Raw genomic sequence first — 21,965 nt, forward strand, 5'->3', positions numbered from 1 at the left:
TACCATATGGACACTAGCTCTAATCCCGGCAGCTCCACTTTCCATTCAGCTCCCTGCTTGTGGCCTGGGAAAGCAGTTGAGGACGGCCCAAAGCCTTGAGACTCTGCCCCTGCGTGGGAGACATGGAAGAAGTTCCTGGCTCTTGGCTTCGTACTAGCACAGCTCCAGCCAATGCGGTCACTTGGGGAGTGAATCATCAGATGGAAGATCTTCTTTTCTGTCTCTCCTCGTCTCTGTATATCTGACTTTGCAATAAAAATAAATACATGTTTAAAAAATATTAAACATCTAAGTTGAGCGGAATCCAAATAATGCATTTCACATTACCTGGTATATATGAAATGCTGCCATCCTAACATGTAATCTCTGTCAGTGTTATGAATGAGACAACCAAAGCTCCGTCCCAGCTGCTGTTCGAGTGGCTGATGGCTACTGAATCGGATGGTGCAGGTCTCCGTGCTTTTGTTTCACTGCCATAGCTAATTGCCATGCTCTGCAGGGTCATTGGAACAATATAAAATTAGTGCCAGGATGTAGGTGTGCATTTTAATTGGTCTTCTTGGGAAATCAGATTTGGGGGCCCTTGACACGGCTGATTAGATGTCTGTTGCTTTAACCATGTCATGTGGATGACAAAAAGAGGAGCCACCTGCCTGGCTATCATTGTTGATTCCCACATCCTCAGTGTTGTCACTAATGTGTGGCTTTGATCCCATTACCAAGAATGTGGACACATACAGCTGTGAACATCTTACTTTCTTTTTAAAGAAGATTTATTTATTTATTATTTGATAGGCAGAGTAGCATGGAGAGCAGGAGAGACAGAGAGATGAGGAAAGCAGAGAGAGAAATCTTCCAATGGCTGTAATGGCTGGGCCGTCTTCCATTGCTTTTCTGGTGCATTTTTGGGGGGCTAGGTTGGAAATGGAGCAGCTGGACCTCCAACAGGTGTTCTGAGAGGGGGCGTTGGTGTTGCAGGCAGTGTTTTAACCTAATCCACCACTCCACCAGCTTCCATAGCTGCATTTAGTTCAGTCATGAAAAAATACATATAACATGAAACTTGCTGCTTTACCCAGCTTCAAGCAGACAGTTGAGTAGCACTGAGCGTGTTCACACTACTGTGCAACCGTCGCTGCCCTCCACCTAGAGAACATTTTCATCCTCCCAAATGGAAACTGCACCGATTAAGCCCCAATTTCTCCTGCATCTCTGCCCATCTGATGAGCGTCACTCTGCTCCCTATTTCCATGGATATGACTGCGCTAGACACCTCAGTAATATTTGCTTTCTTGTGACTGGCTCATTTCACGTAACATAATGTCCTCAGGGTGCATCTGGCTGTGTGGTGTCACCTGTCAGAATCTCTTTCCTCTTTAATCCCTGGGATCACTGCCACCTTTGGCCACTGAGAAGGAGGCTGCTTGGGTCATGGGTGTGTGACTTTGTGGCAGAGTCCTTGCACTGCGTGCTTCTGGTTCTATGAGGGTATGCTGAACAGTTCATGGGAAGGACATGAAAAGATAAATTTATTTTGGTGCTAATAAGATGCGGATCATGTGTAACTTTTTTTCACTGCACATATCCTGCATGAACTTTTCACAGTGCGTCCATACATCCAGAAGGACAATTGTTGAATCATAGGGCAGTTCTATCTTTAGTCTTTTCTGCATAGCCTGCACCATTTTAGATTTTCACTGCGAACATGTAGCATTCCATTTTTTTCTACATTTCTGCTGGGCCTTCTTGTTTTTTATTTTTTGAAAAAAGATGATTCATTTGAAAGGCAGAGTGACAGAGAGTCAGGAGAGACCTTCATCCTCTGGTTCACTCCCCACATGACTGCAGTGTCTAGGGCTGGGCCAGGCTGAAACCAGGGTCTAGGAAGTCCGTCCCAGTCTTCTGCACAGTGGCAGGAGATGCAGGCACCTTAGCCGTCAGTGGCTGCCGTCTCAAGAGCATTAGCAGGAAACTAGATTAGAAGCAAAGCAACTAGCACCCAATCTGGCACTGCCATACAGGGTGCTATTGTGATAAGTGTTAGCTGGCCCTGCTGTGCCATGTAATTGACACCTGGTTTCTGTTTTTTTTTTTTTTTAAGTCTTTCTATTAGTATGAAGAACTACTTCACTGAAGCTTTGATTTGTATATTTTTAAGCAATTAATAGTTCCAGATTTCTTTTCATGTGCCTGGTGACCCTTTCTGTATCTTCTTCAGAGAATTGTTGATTCAAGCTCTTTGTCCATGTTTTAGCTGGTTGGTTGTTTTTTTTGCTGTTCAGTTGCTAGAGTTCTACACATGTTCTAGACACTAGATCTTTTTAGACATATATTTCTCTCATTCTATAAATTCTGCTTTTCAAAATTATCTATTTATTTAATTGGAAGGTCAGATTTACAGAGGAAAGGAGATACATAGAGAAAGCTCTTCCATCCACTGGTTCATTCCCTGAGTGGCAGCAATGTTGGCGCTGAAGCCAGGAGCCAGGAACCTCCTCTGGGTCTGCCATGTGGGAACAGGGTCCTAAGATTTGGGTCATTCTCTACTGCCTCCCCAGGCCACAAGCAGGGAGCTGGATGGAAAGTGGAGCAGCCAGGACACAAACCAGCACCCACATGGCACCTGGCATGTGCAAGGCAATGATTTAGCCACTAGGCTACTGGGCTGGGCCCAAATTCTCCTTTTTACAAAAAATGGTTTACTTATTAATGTTTTTGAAAATCATAGTTACAGAAAGAGACAAAGAGAGATTGCTGATTCACTGTTTCACGTCCTAGATGGCTGAACAGCTAGTGTTGAGACAGGCCAAAACTGAGAGCCAGGAGCATCTTCTAGGTTACTAAGGTGGGGAGGAACTGGTTTCCTTACTGGATATTGGTGTTGTCACTATGTGACAACACTGGCCCAGTGTAGACTCTCTTTTAATATTCTTGATAATTTGTTTTCCTTGCACAGAAAATTTTTACGAAGGAGATTTATTTATTTAAGAAGTAGTGTGAGAGAGACAGAGAAAGAAGGCAGGAAATCCATGCAGGTCTCCCACGTGGGAAACCTGGGTCTACATTCTTGGGCATCATCCACAGTCTTGCCAGGCACATTAGCAGGAAGCTGGAAGGGAAGTTGAGCAACTAGAACTTGAATTGATGCTCTGTTTGCAGTGGCATCTCAAGTGCCCTTCTCAAGTGGCAACTAAACTCTGTGCACCACAATACCAGTCTCACAAAAGTTTTGATTTTGATGGAATCCAGTTTATGTGTTGACATGGAATTGCAAGGGTCCTGGAATAGCTAAAACAGTCTTGCAAAGAAAGAATAAAGTTGAAGGGCTCATATTTTTCCTTTTTAAAAAACTTAAAGCAACTGCAAGCATGACAGTGTTGAAACTGGCATTTATATGGACACGTGAGCCAATAAGATAGAATTTGAAGTCTAAAAATAAACTGTTTGCAGTTGAGTGACTTGGACAAGATTCTGAGACCACTCACTGGGGGACAGGATCATCTTTTAACACATGGTACTGGGGTGTTCACAGGTTAAAAAATAAAGCTGGGGCCCGGCAGCATGGCCTAGTGACTAAAGTCCTCGCCTTGAACACCCCGGGATCCCATATGGGTGCCGGTTCTAATCCCGGTAGCTTCACTTCCCATCCAGCTCCCTGCTTGTGGCCTGGGAAAGCAGTCGAGGACGGCCCAAAGCCTTGGGTTCCTGCACCCGTGTGGGAGACCTGGAGGAGGTTCCAGGTTCCTGGCTTCGGATCAGCGCAGCACCGGCCGTTGTGCTCACTTGGGGAGTGAATCATCGGATGGAAGATCTTCCTCTCTTTCTTTCCTCCTCTATGTATATCCGCCTTTCCAATAAAAATAAATAAATCTTTAAAAAAAAAAGCTGGACACATGCTCACAACTTAACATCAAAATTAACTCAAAATGGAACCCTGACCAACATATAGGTGCTAAATTCATAGAACTCGAGTAGAGAGTTCAGTTTCCGTGACCTTGGATTTGATGATAGATTCTTAGATGTGAGCTTAGCAGCATGAGGAACAGGATAATTCCTGATAGTTTGAAGGAATCTCTTTCAACCCCTTGCCCATTTTGTGAACAGTAGCTGTGCTAACACTAGAAGTCCACTTAACCAAGTTCACATGCAAGGCGCAGGTTCCAGTCTGCTGGCAGGAAAAGAGTTGCCCTGGGCTGCTCGGGGTAGCACACACAGCTGGCATGGTTGGCAATGCATCCTCCTTTTTTTTTTTTTCAGTTTGCAGAAATCTGTCTTCCAGTTGCTGTTATCCTTTGGAATTCCTTTCCCTGTTGGAGACAGCATTGCTGCAGCCTGAGCATTGCTAACTGGCTCTTTGACCAAGACGATGCTATTTTATTAGTCATGTGATTTTTTTTGCATTTCAAAGGCTTTCACATGTATATGAGTGAATCAAGCTGCTAGTACAGTAGAAACACAGAGAAAATCATATCCTCATATCCCCCATGATGCATGGCCAGCTGTCCAGAAAGTGGGATATTTTTCAGCTTCATGCGGTAAGGTGACAGTGACCTTGAACCAGCATGTCCACACGTACCGTCTTTTCAACAATTCATTGCTGATGCAGCTTGGTTCTCCTCCAGTGTCTCCACTGAGAGTTGCACCTGATTTTTTTTCTTAACCAGTTTTCACCCTAATCTGTTGGAAAAGGGACAGGTTTGTTTATGTGTTTTCTCCAGGTGTCGTGTGATCCTGAAATTCTTAGGAGATACCATGGTGATGGGGGAAGTCACACATAACCACCTTGATGGCAGAGAGAAGGGAGAGAGCGTGGTTGTCCTGCTTTTCCCCTTTACTGTATGGGATGAAGCAGAAAGGAAAAAAGGGGGAAGAAAATAGCCAAAATGCAGCCAGGCTCTGGACAATCTTGGAAAAATCACTGAGCATATTGTATTTGACTTTTTATGGTTTCTGGCTGTTGTCCTTTCCTGAAATGAAATTGTTGCAGATATCAGCAGATGTTATGCCTGTATTTCATTATGGCTGTATTTACCTATTGACAGTGAAACTGAGAAAACATTTATCCTATTTCTTTCATTCTAAGGAATAGGTTAGAAATGGGCTTCAGCTAGTTTTCGTTCTTGGGTGTTGTAGAGTCTTGCTATTAGCACTTGAGAACCTCCCACAGATGTGCGTTACCTCTGCACCTGCCTGAATATCCCCCGAGAGTCTCTACATCACTCCCTCAACCCAAAAATAAGGGTGAAGAAGGGTTCTGTTTTTCTTGAGAGAGACAGAGAGCGTGTGAGAGTGAGTTAGTGTGAGCTGGTGTTCAACTTTCTATTAAGATCAGACATCCCTACTGATACGTCTTAATTTTTGTTTAGTGCTGGGCTCAGGAGGTACATAAAATGAACCTTTATTTAAACTGAGACTCTAAAAAATATGAATGCAGTTGCTTACCTAGAGAATTTATGTGTTTTTGGAAGCTATGTCTTTTAAGATATTTGTGGTCAAATACCAGTGGTACTCTTCACTGTTACTTCGATAACGCATTTAACTTCAGAAAATTAATAGTTTTCATGGGATCTCAAGTATTAACTTACTTGAACATGCAGGTTGTTTGAAGTTAATTGGATTTTAGTGTCGTGATGAGGAGGAAATGGGAGGAACGAAGGCCACTGCTGGGCATGAACAATCCCTGGGAACTTCAGGAAGAGATGAGCTTTGTGTTCAGGCGGTGGATGGCTTGTCTCTGACAGACTAGGGCATTGCACCGGCACTTCCAAAAGTCCACTCTTAATTCTGCTAGTCTCATTTTTCCTAATTCAATGAAGTTGTTCTTTGGTATCCGTAGATCAGTTCCAAGGCCCCCAGGAGATGCCAAAACTTGCAGATGCTCACGCCTCTTGTCCAAATGGCCATGGCGTTTGCATAGAACCTAGGCATGTCCTCGCGTATACTTTAAATTCCTCTACATTTTTGTTGGTCAGTGCAAATGGCATGTGAGTAGTTATTATGACTGTGGTGTTTAGGGAACAATGGCAAGAAAGAACATCTGGATGCAGGGCAGATGGTTGGCATTGCAGTTACAGTCACTCCATGGGACACCCACATCTTGTTTCATGTCTTAGCTTCTCAGCCTCCAATCCAGCATCCTGCTAATGCACAGCCTGGAGACAATACCTGGGTCTCTGTCACATGTGTGGGAGACCAGACTGAGGCCCCAGGCTCTTGGCTTCAGCCTGTCTCAGTTCTAGCTCTTGCAGGCATTTGGATGCCACCAAGCAGGTGGAACATCTGTTTCTTTGCCTTTCAAATACAATAAAAAACAAAACAATAAAAATCCGTATTTTTTTTGTCTCTGTATGTTTAGCAGATGCAGTGCTTTGCCCTGTATTCTCAAACTGCAGTTGGTTGAATCTGGGTGTCCACCTGCTTATCCAGGCCCGGCCCTGGTGTTTGCAGCAGGACTGGCCCAGGGTATGATAGAGATAAGGGCGTGGGTTTGTTTCACCTCAGTTGCTCCTTCCGTTTCATTCATAAGAATCTAAGTTTCCACCAGAGGATACTCCCATGAGAAACTTCTAAACTCAGGAAATCAAAATCCATTTCCTACAGAATCTAGTTCCTGTCTGCTTAGGATAGCCTTTTGCCTGGTTTTTCTGTACTCAATAAGTCTCATTTTAAAATTCTATACAAGCACATGTGTTTGAATGTTATGTCATTTGGGGAGGGACAGTCTAGATCCTTGGGCTGAATGAACTTTTCTCTTGACAAATTTCCCAGTCTGCAGTATTCCATTATAACAAGAGAAAATGCGCAGACACGATAAGGAATATAGTTGTACTAAGTCTCATAGATAGATGTTGTCTAAAGTCTGCAAGTTAAGGCATTATGTGCTGGTATTTAGCAGTGAGTGTGTGATTTAAAATGAGAATGGTTGCGGGGCTGACATGGTGGCTCAACAGGCTAATCATCTGACTGCCAGTGCCATCATCCTATATGGGCACTGGTTTGTGTCCTGGCTGCTCCATTCCCAATCCACCTTAAAATTACTGCCCAGGAAAGTAGTAGAAGACGGCTCAGGTCCTTGGGCCCCTAAACCCACATGGGAGACCTGGAGGAGGCTCCTGGCTTCAGATTGGCTCAGCCCTGGCTGTTGCAGCTATTGGGAAATAAACCAGCGGATGGACGATCTCTCTGTACTGCCTTTTCTGTGTAATAAATCTTGCTGTGAAATAAAAAATAGACAAATCGAGAGAGAGAGAGAGAGAGAGAAACAAAGAGAGAGAGAGAGAGAGACACACACTGAAAACCAGATGCCCAGAGAGACTGGGTAGTGCCAAGTTCAGACTTGTTAATAGTCCTTTCACTGGAGAGCTGACCAAGAAGAACCTTAATCACTTTTGTAGGCAGGGCCTCTGCCGGAGCCCCACCTTTTGATGGTCTGCTACACCGGAGAGCATACAGCCAATACACAGACCCTTGGGGGACACACTGAAACCCAGTGCCAACCCTGGCTCCTGTCTCCTCTCATCTCCTTGAAGGTGGGCCTGACACATGCATTCTGGGTCCTGGCGACTTCTGCCTCCTTCCAGCCTGCTGCCTTGGCCATGCACAGCTGTATCCATACATGTCCCTCCTCTAACCTCGGAGGCCTTGGTACAACTGGTCCTCACTGCTTTCCTTGCTGTCTAAATCTCCTTCAAAACAAATGCACATGTCTGATCTTTACAGCCATCTCCTCGCTTTCCTTAACTCCCAAACCCTTTGTGACGCAACTGTTCCCTTACCGATCCCTGTTGAGTCCCCTGACCGCAGCTTCACCAGGCTTCATTCACCTGCCTCTGTCCAGCTCAAAGCCTTACTTTCTGTTTCAACTGATGCTTGGTATCACAACACTGTATTCCTCTAACTGGGGTATAAGAACGAATGGCTTTAGATTTCCCATTTACTTTGTTAAACTTGGTATTTCATTTTTGTGATGGTTGTACATTAATAACTCATTCAGAAGACTCCAGAAATCCATCTTATAAATGCATCATGTCAACATTTGTGTTACCACTTCCCACATTCAGATGGTTAGAGCTTCTAATATCCAATGAGCAGCTGTCCGACTCAGTCAGATCTTTGCATACATCATTCTTTGTATTGTCTTTTTTTTAAATAAATGACGATACCCATTCAATGTGTTGTTTTCCATTATATAAATGTTCTGCAGTTGCTGTTCCTTTTAACTGTGAGTATTTGGGAAGTTACCATCATTTGGCTGATAGGAGTAATGTCAGGTCTGTTACTTTCTTTCTTTACTTACTTTTTTATCTAATAAAGTTTTATTTTCTATTTTTTTGAAAGGTAGAGGTATAGAAAGAGAGAGAACCTTTCATCTGCTGGTTCACTCCTCAAATGGCTGTCACAGCTAGGGCTGGGCCAGCCCAAAGCCAGGACCCTTCTCAGTCTTCCTAGGGAGTGCAAAGGTTTAAACTCTTGGGACTTTTCCCACCACTTCCTCATCCTTATTAGCAGAGAGCAGAAGGGGAGCCCCTGGGACTTGAACCTGGCACCAGTATGGGGTGCTAACACTGCAGATGGAGGCTTAAAATGCTATACCACAATGCTGACCCCATAGCCTGTTACTTCTGACATGTTTCTACTTACACTGAGATCTGTGACCTGTTCTTCTATATTTGTAAGTCCTTTTCACAGTTATCAAGCATTGGATCATATGTAGTGCACCACTCTTTTCAGTGTCTTTTTTTTTTTTTCCAAATAACAGCTTTGTCTGGATGTAGTTGACCCAAGAAAAATCCAGTGATTTTAGTTTATCTGTGGAGTGGTTAATCCAAATCAGTTTTAAAGCATTTTCTTCACCCCATAGGAAATCTGGACCCTTTATTTATTACTTCCCATAATCCTGCCCCCAGTGCATAACCCAACCTCTTTTTTATGCACACTGGAATATTCTTTCTTAATAGATTTATTTATCTATTTATTTTAAAGATTTATTTATTTTCTTTACAAACTCAGATATACAGAGAGGAGGAGAGACAGAGAGGAAGATCTTCCGTCCAATGATTCACTCCCCAAGTGACCACAACAGCTGGTGTTGCGCTGATCCGAAGCCGGGAAGCAGGCACCTCTTCCGGTTCTCCCACGTGGGTGCAGGGTCCCAAGATTTGGGCCGTCCTCGACTGCTTTCCCAGGCCACAAGCAGGGAGCTGGATGGGAAGTGAAGCTGCCAGGATTAGAACTGGTGCCCATATGGGATCCTGGGGTGTTCAAGGCAAGGACTTTAGTCACTAGGCCATGCCGCCGGACCCTCTTAATAGATTTATAATTCTACATGTTTCATATAGTATCCTACAATCTGTATGGTATTTGCTAGCTCTTTTTAATCCACCTTGTGTTTTCAAGGATCATCAGGCTGTAACAGGCTTCAGTACCCCATTCCTTCCTTCTTGTTGCTGAATAATATCTCATTACATGGATGTGTCACTTTTTTATAGAAAGATTTTTTAATTTTCATTGGAAAGGCAGAAATACAGAGAGGAGAGATAGAGAGGAAAATATTCTGTCCAATGGTTCACTCCCCAAGTGTGTACGATGGCTGGAGCTGAGCCAATCTGAAGCCAAAAGCCAGGAACTTCTTCCAGGTCTCCCATGCGGGTGCAGGATTCCAAAGCTTTGGGCCAGCCTCAACTGCCTTCCCAGGCCACAGGCAGTGGCCTGGATGGGAATTGGGGTTTCCAGGATTAGAACCCATGGCCATATGGGATCCCGGTGCATGCAATGCGAGGACTTTAGGCACCAGGCTACCTTGCTGGGCCAGTGTGTCACGTTTTGCTCATGCATATATTTCCTGTCAAGCTTTGTGTGGTGTTCCTTCTTGGCTGTTATGGATAACATTGAACATTTATTTATAAGTTTTTATGTGGCTGTAAGTTTTTATTTCCAATTGATATATACCAGGCAGGGGAATTATTGAGTCTAAGGGATTTCTCTAACTTTTTGAAGAAGAGAGAGAATGGTTTTCAAATAAGCAGTATCATTTAAAATTTTAATCAGCAGTGTGTAACTTTTCCTCCAGTTTTTTCAGGTCCCTGATGGCATTTGTAATTTTCTGTGAGTTTATTTTTTTGTGATTGTCTTTTATGATAGCCATACAAGTGGATGTTAAGTGGTGTTTCTTTATAGTTTTGATTTTGATTTCCCTGATGACTAATGAAATTGTCTTTTCTTGTACTCATTGTCCATTTGCAGAACCTTCTGTAGAAAAATGTCTCTCAGTCTGCCCATTTCTACACTGAATTGTTTTAATTAGGTTCTTGTTAAATGGTTACATTTTTATATACTGTGGAATTAATTTCTTATAAATGACTTACAGAAATGTCTTTCCATTCTGTGGCTCGTTTCTTTCTGGACAGTGTTCTTTAGTTTGGTAAACTCTCATTAACCTACTCTTAATCTTGTTGCTTGTATCTCTGAATCACACCTAAGAGTCTGTGGTTTAACTCAAAGTCGTCATGGCTTATGTCACGTTTATTCTAAGAATTTCATGGTTCTAGTCATTATGTTGAGATGTTTGATCCATCTTTCCTGTTGTGTGTGCTGTGTTTTCTTGCTTTTGCATGTGGTTGTTTGATGTATCATCTCTTGCAGTCGCTCGGACTGTTCTTGGCTCATGTAAAGGTTCTTGCACCCCTGTCAGAATTGTCTGCACGTGTGCTGGCTTATGTCTAGACTCTAAATTCTCTTCTGTTCATCTTTATGTCTTTTGGGTGTTACTGTGGCAATGTCTTGATTGTCGTTAACATAAAAAGAGGATTTGAAATGAGAAAGTATGAGCTCTCAAGTTTTTCTCTCCTGCTTTATTTTTTTTAACATTATTTTCGCTATACTGGATCCCTTAAATATTCACATAGATTTTGAAGGTAGCTTGTCAATTTCTGCCAGGTATCCACTGGGATATTTTTAGGGAATTTGTTGAATCTGTAAGCAAATTGCCATCTTATTATATTAAGCCCTTGGATGAACATGAACATGGAGGGCTGATCCACATATTAAGATCTTTAATTGCTTTTGAGAATGTTTTATAATTATCATAGTGCAAGTTAAGTACTTTTTTGACTGAATTTATCCTTTTCAATGCTCTTATAAATGGGACTGGTTAATTTCAGATTGTTCATCGTAAGTGTATAGACATAGAATTTTCTTCTACCAATGCCATTTCTGAAACCTAGCTGAACTAGTTAAGTAGTTCAAATTGTTTAGTGGATTCCTTAGGAGTTTTCTATATACAAGGGCATGCCATTGACAGAGAAATAGTTTTCCCCCTTACTTTCTATTGTGGATGTTTTTGTCTTATTTTAATGTCTGATTTCCCCTCCTAATTTGAGTGGAAACTCTCAGAGTAGATGCAGTAATGATAGTTTTCTTGATTTAAGGAAGAAAATATTTGATCTTCCATCATTACATATCAGGCAAGCTACAGACTTTTTTGGTCTTCATCTGCTGAAAAATGTCCCTATTTTTCCTGGGTTATGGATCTCTCTGTCCTTCCTTCCTCCTCCCTTCCCTTCCTTTCTCTCTCTCTTCCTACCCTCCTCCCGCTCTCTCTTGCTTTGAGTGGAATAGTTCTTAAAGAATTTTTTTTGTTTTTGTAAATTCTGAGATTATCATGTTGTTTTGTTCTCTATTTTGCTGATATACTACATGTGAATTAAATATTTTAAAAATATTTTAAATTTCAAAGTATTTTATTTATATAAACAAATTTCATGTATTTCATAATGCAAAGTTAGAAACATAATAGATAACAATGGTCCAGGTCTGGGGATTGGACAAGCTGGGCAAAGTAGTTCCAATGTCTGGCTAATGTGTGGGTTGATAATGGAACAGGGTGGGCCGGGCAGGGCTGAGCAAACCTTAGTTCACAAGCAAAAATAGAAATCAGGATGGAACACAAGTCATGCCAAGCTAGGCTGTTACACCCACTGGTCTGCATGAACCAGGGACGCTAGGCTACAGCATCTAAGGCAAAAACAGGTGAGGGGCTGTGCCAAGCTGAGTCAGAGCAACCACTGGCATGCTCGTGATCTATGGTTGGGAACAGACCCAGTTGGGGAGCTAAGGGGACACCCTTGCTGGGTTGGGGTTCCCACTGAGGAGCGCAGTGGGTGGAGTGGGGGCTGCATTCTGGTCTGGATATGGCTGCAGCATCCCTTGGCACAAGTGTGGACTGGTGCTGGGTACACCAAGCTGGGCTAGACTCCAGTGCCATCTGATGTTGTGGAAAACCAGGGTAGGTGTAGGATGGATTAGGCTAAGTCTCAGCCCCTACTGAGCAATGTGTGAGCTGTGTTTGAGTATAGATGAGCCTTGGCTGGGCTGAAACATCCAACAATAAGAACCAGAATGGAAATAAGTAAAGAAATAATTTACTCTGAAAAAAAAAAAGAACCAGACTGGGTTGAAGGCCAGTCAGGAAAGGCCATTTCCTGCTAGGACAGGAGGTGGACTAATTAGGGCTGGCTCATGGACCCAATGATATGTGTGAAACTGGCATTGGGAGAGGTTCTGATGGAGGAGCCTGGGCAAGTCCTCTGGCAGGACACAGTCCCTGCAGGTAAGCACAAGAAGCACGATAAGGAACAGCCCAAACCAGGCCTGGGAAAGGTACCTACTGGCATACATTTGGCACAAGTCAGGGGTGGACCAGGCTGAACTAGTTCACATCAGCCACTGACGAATCCGAGCACCAGAACAGTGTGGGTCGGGCCAGGTATGATTGCAACACATACCAGTACACATTACAGCTGGGATAGGGTACTTGCTGGGCTGGGCTAGACTGTAACCCTCACCAGTTGGAATTGGGGGTGGGCTGGGCCGGGCCAGGCTTTAGCAATCACTAGCAAATGCCGAGGTGAAGCGGGCCACACCAGATTGGGACTCATTTCTAGTAGGAACCAGAGAGGGAGGGAGTAAAGCTGGTAGAGGGAATGTGGAGGGCCCCCTGCTGGAACACCTCACCCACTGGAGAGCATGAGTTGGGATGGGGGCAGACCAGACCGGACAGGTCTACAACACCTGTGGGCCTCATGTGAGCCAGATCAGGGAAGGGCCAGGCTTGGTTGACTGTCCCTACTGGTGCAAACATAATGCAGAATGGGTGAGGGTTCATTGGGATTTGCTGCAACATCAGATAGCAGAGGCTGGCAATGGGGACTAATCTGTTAAGTTAAACTGCAGAACCATCTGGAAAGTGCATTATCTGGGAGTCAGAGTGGCCTAGGAGGGAAATAGTGGGCACCTCCTTCTTGGGTTACCATGTCCACTGGAGAGCATGAAAACCAGGACTGGGGCAAGGGTGGCTGGACAGAACAGCACCCACCAGCATGTGTGTGGGCTGGATAGTGGAGCTGGATGGGTTGAACTAGGCTTCAATGCCCATTGACATGTATGAGAGCTGAATGGGATGTGGGACAGACTGGACAAGTCTGCTGAACATACTGGCAAGCATGGGAACCGGGGTAGGGGGCAGACCTGGTGGGGGTTATTGTGGGTCTCTCTGACTAAGCTGTAACTCCCACTGGTTTATGTGAGGGCTGGGTGTGTGCTAGGTAGAATCAGGCTAGACTGCAACACTCATTGGTTTGCGTGGAAGACAGGGCTGGAAATAGAACGGACCCAGCGATTGCTACCACTAGCTGATTGGGGCAATTGACTGTGCCAGGCCCTATACTTACAAAAACACACAAGAATCTGGTCTGGGATCACCTCAGACAAAGTTTTCTTGGGGATCTCCCCAATCGAACTGCCGGACTCAGAACCCTCACCATGAAGAGAAGTGCAGGTTCCATGGTCTGCCATGAAGTGCAAATGCCAGAGCTGAGCCTCCTCAGAGGTTATGTTGTCCCCTGGTCAATTCAGAACTATCAAACTATCAAAAAACAGTTCTGCAAGACCCTCGGAGCATGCCCCACATTGGTGACCTAGGATGGGTGGGAGGCTGTTTGGGGCTTCTCCCTTTATCTCCTCCTTTATCCCAGATACAGAAAAAAAAGAGAATGTGGAAATAATAGTCTTACCCACTTTTCTGTAGCCCTTGAACCTTTGTGCCCTAATTAACCATGTAAAGATTGTCAAAAATAAAGAAATTTTAAAAAATTAGATAACGGTTATAAGTAATAATCAAATCTCAAAATATCATTTTTGCTAATATAGACTACATTTTTAAAAGATTTATTTATTTTCATTACAAAATCAGATATACACAGAGGAGGAGAGACAGAGAGGAAGATCTTCCATCTATTGATTCACTCCCCAACTGGTCCCAACAGTTGAAGCTGCACCAACCTGAAGCCAGAAGCCTGGAGCTCCTTCCAGGTCTCCCACGCAGATGCAGGGTCCCAAGGCTTTGGGCTGTCCTCGACTGCTTTCCCAGGCCACAAGCAGGGAGCTGGATGGGAAGTGGGGCCACCGGGATTAGAACTGGTGCCCATATGAAATCACAGTGTGTACAAGGTGAGGACTTTTGCTGCTAGACTACCTAATTAGGCCCAGACTACATCTTTTGTACTCTGTATTAGTTACCACAGTTAAGGAAAAGATATGACATTTGTCTTTTGGGGACTGACTTATTTTGTGAAGCACAATGGTTTCCGGCTGCATCTATTCTGCTGCAAAGCACAGAATGGTTCTTTGTGTGTCTGGATAGTAGCCCATAGTTTAAATATGCCACATTTTCTTTATCCAGTCATCCACTGGTGGACATCTGCATTGATTTCATAGTCTAGCTGTTGCGTGTTGAGCTGCCTGCCATAAGCAGGAGTGTAGAAGTAACTCTGGTATGCTGATTTCATTTTGAGTGTTTAAGGACACTCATTGTTGGAAAGTCCAAGTCACATACATAGAGAAAGGCAGTCAGACAGAGATCTCCCGTTCTCTGGCTCACTCCCTGATTTCTGCAACAGGCACACTGGGCTAAGCGGAGGCCAAAGTTCAAGGATGCTATCTGGGTCTTCTGTGTGAGTGGCTGGGACACAAATACTTGAGCCATCTCTGTTGCTTCCCACGGAGGGCATCGGCAGCAAGCTGGAATTACTTATTGATTTTTGACTATTAGTCCCATTTTGCATTCCTGGGATAAATCCATGTTCGTTATAATGGCTAATTCCTTTTATAAATGGAGATATTCATTTACAAGATCTTCGCCTGGTTTTGGTATTGGTTAGGGTAATACTGGACTCCTAGAAGCAGTGAAAGATGTTTTTCTTCTTTACTAGTTTGTGAAGAATTGGTATTACTTTTCCTTTAAATTTTTGCTGGGTGGATGGGGACATGCATTTGACAATTGTTAAGATTTTTATTTAAATTTTATTCAAATAATTTCAAGAAAATAATTTTATATAAATAATTTCAATAAATTTAAATAAAACTTTTTTTTCTCCTGAAATTCACCAGTAAATCCTTTTGGGCCTGGGATTTTCTGGGCATAGTTCCTGATCTGTAGTTTAATCTTTTCTTGTTATTGGTATGTTCCTGTTTTTGTTTTGTTTTTTGTTTTTGTCTGTTTCATCTAAGGTATCCTAACTGTTGGTAACAATGGTGACAGGAATCTAAAACCAATCATCTAACTTACATTTTCCTTTACTGTTTAAAACCCTGACCCAATTATTAGCATATCCTCCCCTATTGCATAAATTGCCTCCCTGTCCATCACCATTGCTCTAAAGCGAATTCTCTCTTTGGCCTTTTATTTTGAGTAATGTTGCACTACTCACCTGTTTTCCTAGGTGGGTCCATACCAGCCTCCTCCTATGACATAGATATGAGGTCTGTTTCACGGGGTCCTTCATTTTGACTGATACACTTTCATCACTCTGGAAAATCGCAGTGCTGTGAAGTGCTTTCTAGAAGCTCCAGGAAGAATTAGGAGTCCCAGTAGTTCTCCTGCCTTTGTTTATAACTTCATCCTAGCTTCTGCCAAGTGGGATGTGTCATGTCCTTTCCTAGGCTTGTTGCTGAGAGGGTATTTTATTGGACAAACAGATAGTGGTAGCTGAAACCCGCTTATTCATGTTTAGTATCTATGTTCTGCATTTCGCTTACCAGTTTAAATACCAGAGACATCTTAACAGATCCTACCACATATCCAGTGAACATAGGAAGAATGTGTGCTGGGGCCCAAGAACTCTTAGAGCTTCTGAGCTTCTGAGATGTTCCCTTCCAGCCAGGTACTGGAGTTAAATGAGGTCACTGTCCTCTAACCAAGAAAGAAGCATCATTCTGAGGGTGCAAAGAGAAGATTCAAATCCAAGTCCATGTGCTGTTGTATTATAAAGGGTGGAATAATTTATCATGATGCTGCACTCTTGAACTGATCCTAATTATCTCATGAGCCTTTTATCAGACACTCAGTCTCCCCTGCAGTCTTTTGTTATTCATGAACTTCCTGACATCTTCCTATCTTCTTTTTTCGCTCCTGTGTCTTGGTAGGTGTGGGATTACTAAGTACACGCTGGAACATCGCAGCAGATAAACGAGCAGGCTGCTAGGCAAATGCATATGGCACATTCAGCGATGCAGTGCAGCAGACCTAAGCCGCCTCTAAAGGTCTGTCTGCCAGGAGACGTTGTGCAAGGCCATTTCCTTCCATTGTTAATTATGTTGAATGGTTTTTGACGGACTCTGAAATGACTTTGTTCCGCAGTGCTTTGCTGTAGTCCCACAGTTACAGTAAGAATAGAAAAATGAGAATTCAGCACTATGCTTTCCTGTAGAGAAGAATGAATTCCTCTTTTGCTTTCTCATATAACATGTGTACTTTCGTTTTATTTTTTAAAATGGGTGTTGGCTGATTCTCTGCTTCTGTGTATTTATGTCCCTCCTCACAGAGGAAGGGGCAGAACGGAGTGCGTCTGATAGAGATGAAGAAGGGATACTCACAATCCCTTTGAGAAGGCTGCTGTTTGTGATGAAGGAGAGCTCGGTCCATGTAATTCCATCTTACCATTTTAGTGGTGATTGATAAGTGCGCTGCCTGTCATCATTTGATTCCTTATGATGATTTATAACAAAGCACTTTTTAAAGGGTTGCAGAAAGCTCATAGAAAGTGTACACTGTAGAATTAAATCATATATATGTGTTTCAAAAACTTTTTGTACCAAAGTGAAGTGCTTTTCATTGTGTTTTCAGTGAACCTTTGCAAGTCCTCTTGTAGAACTACTTTAGTGTGAGGCAGTCAGAACTCTCCTGGCATCTTAGTTAGCTGTCAGCTCATCCTGCTTAGTGGAGACTAAAGACACCCTGGCTAGGCACCAGCTGTCACCTTGGGCAGTCTGGGAGGAGATGGCCATCTGTGACACTTTGATATCAGACATTGTCCCTCACTGACTGCGTGGCCCTAGGGGACATCGCCTTCCTGAATTTTCTGTTCCCCTTGTTTCATTATGCAGCACTAAGTGTGACGCCCAACTTCTGCAATGTGGAAGAAATTTCAGGAGTTAACAGAAGCACTAAATATTAGAAGCATGCTCTTCCCCATCCACTATTTGTAGTTGAAAAAACCCCACAAGTAATTATGGCCAACAAATTGGGTATTTAGTACAAGTTTTTTTCTTTCTCTTAATTTTTCTTTTTCATTTATTATTTTGGTAACACACAATCTGGGAGGCAGCAGGCAGTGTCTTCTATAGTTAGGAGGTCTCTGGCACCCACCCGACACACTTGGATTGATTTTCTGGCTCCAGGCATCAGCCCTGGCCATTGCAGGCCTTTGGGGGATGGACCAGCAGATGAAAGATCTTTCTCTTTCCCTACCTCTCTCTGCTCAAATAAATATTATAAATAAGTTATTTAAAGGACTTGTTGCAATTTTAAAATAAGCTATATTGAAACTATAAAGCAATGCAGTGTGAATGTACACCTTCACAATTAAGTCTTTCCATGAGGGAACACAGCGGGTCTGTTCATTCCTTTAATCGTCTTTCATTGATCTCAACCATGTTTGTGATTTTCAGGAGAAATGGATTGCATATACTTATTTATTCCTGAGTATTTGATTCTTACATGCTATTACATGTTTGCTTTTTAAAGCAGAAACTGTTTTGCAACTTTCTGTGATTGTGTTTAATAATCCAAGTGGTTTTTACTGATCTTGTATTCTTCACTGCGACTGACATATATTATCATTCAAGCAGTTGCAAGTAAAACGATGCTGTGATGATGGGCCATGTTTCTCTTTGGGGGTGGTCTTTTCCTCATCTCCGTATTGCCTCTCTTGGCTTTGGCTGGGCTGACTTTGCATCTTTTGCTGGGCATCAGGTCAAGTGTGAGCCACAGGGCTGACTGACTGCCCTTCTGAAAAACTGAGAATTGACCCAATATATGGGATCTAGAATTGTAGGGATTTTGAAATGAGCTTTCAATTGCTCTTATACTGGGAGAGTGAATGCAAACATTAAGCGATCCTTTTTGAGAATGTTCCTGTTAATGCTTTCAAACATCTGTTTCCTTTGCTAGGTGTCTATTAGTGACCCTTGACACCTACAAGCGCCATGCCTGAGCAAAGCAACGATTACCGTGTGGCGGTGTTTGGGGCAGGTGGTGTCGGCAAGAGCTCACTGGTCCTGAGGTTTGTGAAAGGAACGTTCCGGGAGAGCTACATCCCCACTGTGGAAGACACCTACCGACAGGTGATCAGCTGCGACAAAAGCATCTGCACGCTGCAGATCACCGACACCACTGGGAGCCACCAGTTCCCTGCCATGCAGCGCCTGTCCATCTCCAAAGGGCACGCCTTCATCCTGGTCTACTCCATCACCAGCCGGCAGTCCCTGGAGGAGCTGAAGCCCATCTACGAACAGATTTGCGAGATCAAAGGGGACGTGGAGAGCATCCCCATCATGCTGGTGGGCAACAAGTGCGATGAGAGCCCCAACCGCGAGGTGCAGAGCAGCGAGGCGGAAGCCCTGGCCCGCACGTGGAAGTGCGCCTTCATGGAGACCTCGGCTAAGCTCAACCACAACGTGAAGGAGCTCTTCCAGGAGCTGCTCAACCTGGAGAAGCGCAGGACCGTGAGCCTTCAGATCGACGGCAAAAAGAGCAAGCAGCAGAAACGGAAAGAGAAGCTCAAGGGCAAGTGTGTGGTCATGTGAATGTGCTGTCCCGGGAGGAGCTTCTAATAAACCCCCACCTCCGACCACTTGCCCCTGTGTCCCTCCCCCTCACTCCCACCCCTGAGTGAAATTCACCATTGTCAGGGTAGCATGTACGATGCCCACATGTTAAATATTGTATTGGACCGAGATAGGCCCTGGTGTCCTTAAAAGGGCATGCCACACCACCAACACAAAGCCACGCCTCCACTGTGGAACCTGCCAGGTAGTTGAAAAGCAACACACATGGCCTCCCAGAGACTCAGAGTGGTGCATTCCCCAGCGGGAGGTAGGAGGACTCATATCTGTGATCAATGGCAGCATGTGCTGAGATGCCCGGGGTACCATGTGATGCATGGGAGAACACGTTATCCAGAGCTGCTGACTCCAGCCCCACACCAGGTGTTTCTTTCTACTCAGGAGCCAGTAACATTGTTGTATGTTTGGGGTTTGGGGAAAGAGGCATGGGTGTGGGCAGAAATGAGTACACCAGTCCATTCAAAGTGGACCATATTGGGTTCTTTTCATGATTTATTATCACTAGCTACTATTGTTACTCTTACAATTGGGTTCAACATAAAATAGCACATTAGAAGGATGTTTCCCCGTCACCTCTCCTGACTCCGTGAGGACCTTGTTCATCTCCCAAGAGAATGTGTTCACCTCATGTAGACCTGGCTAGCTAACATCATCCTCACCTTTTCGAGTGCTTATTTTCACATGCAATAGTGAGTTCCCTACCAGTGTGTTGTCCTGCTGGACATTCTTGTGGATATTGTGACATTATTAAACATATGGCAATACTGTTCCCCGGGGATTTTACTTGGAGGGTTTTAGAAATGTGAACCTTTTCCCATTTGGCCCCTGAGGGCCGTGACTTCTTCAACCCTTAGGTTTTAAATAAAAGTGAATGAAGTAGCCATTTTGTAGACATTTTTGTTTCCCTCCAAGATGGTTTTATTCTCTCAAATAACTCAATCTGTACCCAGCTTGGCAACAGCCAGTAAAGGCCATCTGACGACTAAAAGCACATCTGTTTTTCTACGTGACATGCATGTGTGTACGCCACACATTGCACCTTAACGAAAGACTCTGACACAGAGGTCATTCACTGTGTTTTTGATGTTCTGTGTATATCCAAAGTGTACTCCTGAAACATGCATTTGTATACTAGTAAATTCTCTTGCATGTTCCATGACACACATCTTCTGAAGGCTGTGCAAGACAGCATTCACTCTAGAAACAATTATCTTCTAATGATTGTGTATGCATCCTTAATCCTTTGTAAAACCAAATTAGAGTCACTGTGTGGTTCCTGCGCCAGGCGTGGGAGAAGACAGTGGCTGGAGACAAGTGGGCTGCCCTGTCCTGCAAAGAGCCCAGGCAGATCCTGTGCTCTTCCATCTTTCGAACCTGACTGAGGCTCTGCTTGAACAATTCCCAGACTGGCCAAACTGTGAGATCATCCTCTTGGCAACCCTGACACCTGCCAGGCAGGCAGAGGGAGCTGCAGTGCCACCAGGGCTTGCACAGGGCGCCTCCTGGCTGTTGGGCAGCAATACTAATTCCCAGGGTGGAGACCATGCACATGTTGCCTCCCACGTTTGCTATGTTCCCCCTGCCCCACCTCCGCAGGACTTGCTGCCACAGCTGTCCTCCAAAGCACACTGTGTTCTCAGCATAAACTGGCATCCTGTACCCCTGTCTGGTTGAATGCCCTTGTGCTGGTCTCATCTTCCCTCTACCACCAGAAGCACACCCTTGCAATGAGTGTGTAGGAGGTGCCTTTAAGAATATCCAACTCCATAATATTTGCACCTCCTTGGTCTTCTAGAACAAATTTTCTGTGATTTGACCAGAGGGAGCATTCATCCTGAGAGGGGACAACCCAGGTCAGACATGGCCTGGGGGCTGGTAGGGAGCTCAGGGCATTGGGACCAGTCCTGAGGCCTCCTTAATGTACAATCTAATGCAGGTTTCACAGCATTCGCAGAGAGATCTGCTTGGGACATTTTCTGGATCGCTTTTCAACTTGTGTTCTATATTTTTTTTCCCATTTCTGTGCTCAGAGAGGGGTGGTCAGTTTGCCATTTGCATGTGGGTGAATTCTAAAGACAGTAGAACATCATGGCCAACATGAGACGTACAGGTTATGCTTGGCTTTTTCTGCTAACAGGGAAATGGGATCTTTGCCACTGACCATGATGTTAATAAGGCTTTTCATGTGAGATTTTCCTGAAGACTGCTCTGCTCCTACAGCTTAGAAGTCCTGATTTCTTTTAGCCCTTTACAGTCAATGCCTGTGTTTAAGTATTCAGGATTTCATCAGATTTCCAAATCTGATCTCATTTGGAATTTGTTTTCTTTTGTCGTTTAGTCTGAGAGTTTTTCACTCAGACGGCATGGGAGGCTTCCCTTGGGTCTTCACCCCTGAAATCATTTTTAGTGAACTGAAGATAGTGGTGGCTTTCTCAAAAGTGTTATTTAGGAGCTCCCCATGGGTCAGGGCTTCAAAAGGTAGTAAGTGCCACTGTATCAGATGTTTTTGTTGTTTTATTTTATTTATTTATTTTTTAAACATTTGTGTGGCTCTGATCCCCAAATATGGAGTGGTAGTTCTTAAAAAGCCACCCTGCATTGCATAGGGGTACAGCAGGTTTTGACTCAGCCATAGGAAGTTATAGAACTCCAAATATTAATTTGAAGATGTCTCTCTGGGAAGAAGACTGGGCTCCCTGAGTTCCCTCTGTCTCTGCTGGTCCCCTCCATCCAGTGACAAGCCATGGGCATGCAGACAATGCATCAAGAACAACAAGAGCAATATT

At 43.9% G+C, this 21,965-nt stretch overlaps 1 protein-coding gene across 1 annotated transcript in view; it reads left to right on the forward strand.

Annotated features, from left to right (window-relative positions):
- DIRAS2 (DIRAS family GTPase 2) overlaps positions 1 to 21,461 on the forward strand; it is a 34,813-nt gene extending 13,352 nt beyond the window's left edge. Inside the window, exon 2 of the mRNA XM_058672792.1 lies at positions 18,506 to 21,461. Coding sequence (XP_058528775.1) covers positions 18,541 to 19,140 — 600 coding nt within the window. The 5' untranslated portion in view covers positions 18,506 to 18,540 and the 3' untranslated portion in view covers positions 19,141 to 21,461. The remainder of the gene's footprint in view (positions 1 to 18,505) is intronic.
- Positions 21,462 to 21,965: the final 504 nt, after the last annotated feature.

Source organism: Ochotona princeps, chromosome 14 (genome assembly GCF_030435755.1).
Source record: "Ochotona princeps isolate mOchPri1 chromosome 14, mOchPri1.hap1, whole genome shotgun sequence".
NCBI classification, from domain to species: domain Eukaryota; kingdom Metazoa; phylum Chordata; class Mammalia; order Lagomorpha; family Ochotonidae; genus Ochotona; species Ochotona princeps.